General features: G+C 36.6%; 1 protein-coding gene across 1 annotated transcript; it reads left to right on the top strand.

Moving 5' to 3' along the window:
• The first annotated feature begins 4,862 nt into the window (after positions 1-4,862).
• LOC137397609 (uncharacterized) lies at positions 4,863-5,276 on the top strand. The gene has a single exon (XM_068083904.1). The coding sequence runs from the start codon at positions 4,863-4,865 to the stop codon at positions 5,274-5,276; it is 414 nt and encodes a 137-aa protein (XP_067940005.1).
• Positions 5,277-6,043: the final 767 nt, after the last annotated feature.

Below are 6,043 nucleotides of genomic sequence, written 5' to 3' on the forward strand. Positions count from 1 at the left end.
GAGACAAAAAGTGAACAGACAGACAGACAACAACCAATACTTTTATAGATAAGGTAAAGATGAACTGCATCTATTGCTGGGAACCTAAATATCAGACACAGTTATTCAGCCAAATACTCCGATGATGACTTTTGGTACTATAGTTGACAATCTTGGTGACATCTTTCTACAGGTTCTCTATAGCAGCCCTGAAAATGCAAAACATGTGCTAAAAAGGCATGATATCATTCCTTTAGATAACCAGTCAGGTGAGTAGTGAACTGTTTCCGAAAGTATTTAAGCAAACAAGAGAAAATATAAAGTCTGAGATGGTCACTTAATGACTGGCTCACTAACAATGACTCAGGGTTATGAGACTAAATATACTTGTACTATATCAGAAGGCATGGAGCATATACATACAAAGTTTGGCTGAAATCAGTCAAACTTCAGAATCATAATCTATGTGCTTTCGAGTGTGGAAATTAAGGAAACGCATGGTATTTGTGCAGACCAACAGACACACACTTAATAAAAAAGTGGGGATTGTTAATATAATACTGGGTACTATTTTAATATAAATATTAATCTTTTTTACTAAGATAAGAGCTGTGTCTGTCTCCCTGCAACCACTGTTGCAGGTTGTGAAAAAACATTGCAGCTTATGGGATTTGAACTCCTCACATCTGGCTCAACAACTTTTTATGCTTTCAAAGGTCATGATCTGTCTTCTAAAAAATTTGGAGTTTTAAGTGATGTGATTGTCAGGACGTTTTCAGATTAAAATTGGCAAAACTTGATCGCTGTTAAAATGCTCAGAAGAAAAGATATATTTTTCTCTCGAGTGTTTTAACCAAAATAAATTTTGCTGATTTTTCTTTAAGTTTATTCAAAGGTTACAGACAAGCTGTTTGTACAGACAAGCTGTTTGTACAGACAAGCTGTTCGTACCGACAAGCTGTTTGTACAGACAAGCTGTTTGTACAGACAAGCTGTTTGTACAGACAAGCTGCTTGTACAGACAAGCTGTTCATATTTGCCGTGTTACCATTTTTATTTAAATATATACTGTTCAAACATATAGGTATGTTGTTAATATGTATAGACATGCTGTTCACATGTATATATATGCTGTTAATACTTATAGACATGTGGTTCATATGTATATACATACTGTTCATATGTATATACATGCTGGTCATTTGTATAGACATGCTGGTCATATGTATAGACATGCTGATCATAAGTACATATATGTTGTTAATATGTATACTTTTGCTGTTCATATGTATACTTTTGCTGTTCATATGTATACTTTTGCTGTTCATAGGTATACTTTTGCTGTACATATGTACTGTCTAGCAGTACAAATGTACAGATATTCTGTATGTAAAATTTTCTTGCTCATTTCTACAGATGTATTGATCATATACATAGATGTAATGTTCACATGTATAGATGTGAACACATGTATAAATATAAATATAGCTTGTATGACATTTGTCCAGTTTGGCACTTTTTGCATCACTTTTAGCCAGTTTGTTCAAAAAAACTTTCTTAAACTCATCGGAAAAAATAGACAGAGTGATGCCGTTCTCTAAAGCTGCCTCTCATATTCTAGGGCACCTTGTGGTTGCTTCGACCGCCCTCTCAATGCTTGTGGCTTATATTTCTCGTATGTTAGACACTCCTATGCTGAGATATGACTGTATTGATAATAGTCACCATAATAATCTAATTTCTACTAACTACTTTCTTAGAATGTATAATTTTTATTAATCAATCACTCACTATTAATTTTCAGAAGACGATTTCCAACCAACTCCTCTAATTTAGCCTGTGTACCATGAACCTAGAGAAGACAAGTGTACTGGATACCAAATAGTAAAGTACTTGAGGTTGCAGCTAGGAGGCTAGTAGCACTGGTACTACTTGTGCTAGTAACTCCCCTCTGCTATGTGGATTGTAACTATTGGCTATTTTATTAGCTCATATTGATTGGTATTTAGTGTATAGGATGTTTGTATACTAAGGCTAGGAAATGAGTGGATGTATGTTACCTAATTCATATCTTAATAAGGTTCAATATTTCCTGTGTGCTTAAAGACATTGCTACATGCCAGACCAAATATGTCTTTTCTGTAGCCAACCTTTGGAGACACATTTAGAGTGGAATAAACTTGGAATCCTTTGGAATAATGCCAATTGACCAATTGAGGTCAATTGCAACATGCCAAATGACTTAATTAGCCAGTAGCCAATAAAGATAGATACCGCTGTGACAGGCGCTGTAACTGGCTTGAGAAGGCTGGACTGTGTCGGACACCTTGAGAAGTCGCCAGACACAATCACTAACATTACATGCTATGCATTTCTGAGCTTCAAAATGCTGGTTTTAATTGTAGAATGAGGAGGACGGACTTACATGATTCTCAGTAGTGGTCACACAACTCCCAATTGTTTGTAGCTGACGAGTTCACACGCTACAACAAAATTGTCCGAGTTTTCTATATAAACCTGTTGCGCTTTAGCTACAGAGGGGCGCATGTTTTACATCACAGCTGACACTATCTATTCAGCCGAGATGTAAAATACAGTTAATTCACAATGACTACTTACAGCTGACACTATTAAAATGCATTCAAGGTCAAATGTAAATCTTCCCCTTTCAATTCACAATGACTATTTATCGTTAACAAAAAGTTTACTACAACCATTGCTGAGTTTTGCGATGACTAACTGGTCTGAGAACAGAGAGTTCACCATTTTGGAAAATACCTCTGAATTTAAAAGAAAAACTTCCCACAACTTTTAGCATGTTAAAATATTTATAAAATGTTTGTGTTTTAACATTTTGAAATAAACGTGTTTTAAAATGTTTCTAGAACACACACGTTGAAAACAGAGCTGCGTAGAAATGCTGTAAGGACGTCATCGATGAAGATGATGAAACTCCAACCTCCGGTCGCAAAGACTTGTGCAATAATACGAATATCGATGTTTACACCATATGCAGTGCGTCGTTGTTGATACGATGTTTTTAAAAATACCCCTTCTTGAATCGGAGGTTTGAATCGCTTCGAAGAATCAAGTATGCCACTTTTCAAACCATTCATGTGGTACGAAGATAAAGAATCTGTCAAAAATTGATGGTATGTAACACTAGTGATTGAGAAGGCCTCCAATGTTTCTATAAAAAAATTGATTGTAACATAATCATGAAGACGCACTGCAGGTTTTCTATAGTCAAACTCCCTTGCTCCCTTACATAGCTGATTCTGTGTGTTGAATTCCTTGCGTGTTAATAAAAATTCATCAATGTTGTCTCGTAAATTATTCTTTTGAATTTCTCAGAGCTATGACGGTGCAGTGATTTCCTATGTTTATTATTTATAGGTACATGAGGGTATTTGTAGAAATGTCTCACCTCTGCTCTACATCTGGCTGTATTCACCTTGATTTCTACTATTACTTCTATGGATCATCCATACATAGACTTGAGGTGAGTCTAGATCTATATATTGGTAATCTTGTCCATCCATCCGTAGCCACAGGTTAAGATTGGAAAAAGATTACATCGTACAATATTTGAACTCCTGATATTCAGCTTTGTAGACTGACTCTCTAATACTTGGGCCAATCTACTACTATTTGAAATATCAGAATAATTACACAGATAGTTATTGTTTGTGCTCTATCATCACACCTGATAATTTCTCACAGCACACTAGACTAGCTGCCTGGGTGCCAGTTTGATCTAATTGTGGCAGACTTTCTTGTTCAGCCTCCACTGTTTGAGTTTTTTTCACAACCTTTGTAAAGGATAACATACATGTAGGATTACATTTGAGTTATTCATGAAAGCTTTGTAAAGGAGCACGTGGAACAATCTACCCTACCAATTGTTGTTACGTACACAAATACGGTCTTTATTTTTATTGGTTATTAGCACATACTAGCTAGTTCTGTGTGAGATAATAGAACTTCAATTCATCTGATCTGATTGGCTGTTACAGAGGATCAGCCATTTGTAAACTGAACCAGTATAAACGACAGTTTGGCTGATTTCTTAAAACATTTTTGTTGATCTAATCAAGACTGCTAGGTGGATTGCTAGCCCTATGTGCACGACTCCTGTACCATAAAGGGGATAGATAGGAAACTATATGAAAATCCTTTGTTTAGTCATGCATATACCCCTAAACTTGAAGTTATCATCTCCCTGCTAATCTCCGTGATTTGTGATCAACACTCTAGTTATTTTATCTATGGCTCATGTACAAACCTCAGAGTGCAACAAACACTCTTATAAGATACAAAACCATCCTTAGCCAATTTTATATCATGGTTACTTAACAGTTGTTGCATCGGAGTTTTCTTACCACAACTTTGGCTTTAAACAAATATTGGAAAGTTTTATTGTTGTTATAAATTGGTGTTGATAATAAAAATTTGTTTAAATTATAATTTTTTAATCCATTAATTTAACAATTGTAAACAAGTTCACCAATGAGAGAATTTAGACTATTAGTCATATTGAAATTGCAGAAATACTTTTTTTGTCATGTTTTACAATTCATGTATCATACCAGCCTGTTTTTATGGGGATAATTGATAAAGCTTCAATATATTTTAATTATTTCTTGTGTTGAAAGAGGTGTGACACAAAACTGTCTAAGCAATTATCAATACTTAACAGTGGGGTGACAACTTTTTGTGAATTGGATTTGTTAGGACATGAAATAATATCGAATAATTATGCATGTATGTGCAAACTATGGTACAGGTCAAAAATAATACAATAGCCTTTTGTTATCATTATATAACCAACTGTTAACTAGTAAAGTGGATGCCAGAACCAAGGCCTCATTCAGGTTATTGTTATGGGTAGAGAGCTAAAGGTCATTGATATGTTTGGAGCGCTAGAGGTTATCGCTATGGGTGGAGCACTAGAGGTCATCGCTATGGGTGGAGCACTAGAGTTCATCGCTATGGGTGGAGCGCTAGAGGTCATTGCTATGGGTGGAGTGCTAGAGTTAGTTGTTTTGGTTGGAGCGCTAGAGGTCATTGTTATGGGTGGAGCGCTAGAGTTCATTGTTATGGGTGGAGCACTAAAGGTCATTGTTATGGGTGGAGCGCTAGAGGTTATTGTTATAGGTGGAGCGCTAGAGGTCATTGCTATGGGTGGAGCGCTAGATGTTATTGTTATGGGTGGAGCGCTAGAGTTCATTGTTATGGTTGGAGTACGAAAGGTCATTGTTATGGGTGGAGCGCTAGATGTTATTGTTATGGGTTGAAGGCTAGACGTCATTGCTATGGGTGGAGCGCTAGATGTTATTGTTATAGGTGGAGCGCTAGAGTTCATTGTTATGGTTGGAGTACTAGAGGTAATTATTATTGGTGGAGCACTAGAAGTCATTGCTATGGGTGGAGCACTAGAGTTAGTTGTTTTGGTTGGAGCGCTAGATGTTATTGTTATGGGTAGAGCGCTAGAGGTCATTGCTATGGGTGGAGCGCTAGATGTTATTGTCATAGGTGTAGTGCTAGAGGTCATCGTTAGGGGTGGAGCGCTAGAGGTTATTGTTAAGGATAAAGCGCTAGAAGTGGAATTTATGGGTGAAGTACTAGAGGTCATTGTTATGGGTGGAACGCTAGGGTAATAGTTATATACATAGCGCTAGAGGTCACTTTTATAGGTGGAATGCTAGAGGTTATTGTTATTGGTTGAGTTGTAGAAGTCATTGTTATTGGCGGAGTACTAGAGGTCATTGTTGTTGATGAAATTCTAGAGGTCATTTTTATGGGTATACATACTCGAGGTCATTGTTATGGTGGAATGTTAGAGTTCATTTTTATAGTGGAACACTAGAGTTCGTTTTTATGGGTCAAGCTCTGGAGATCATTTTTTGAGTGTCTTGCTAAAGGTTAGTTCTACCATCCTCTATAGAGCTATTTTCTAAAGCTGCTTTCAGCGATATGTTACTGACGCAGTGATTATTGTATCAATGACCTTGGTCCCTGGGTCATGGCTTTTGTTGATTCATCATCCTGTAACACCCATGTC

This window comes from Watersipora subatra, chromosome 5, assembly GCF_963576615.1.
Source record: "Watersipora subatra chromosome 5, tzWatSuba1.1, whole genome shotgun sequence".
NCBI classification, from domain to species: Eukaryota; Metazoa; Bryozoa; class Gymnolaemata; order Cheilostomatida; family Watersiporidae; genus Watersipora; species Watersipora subatra.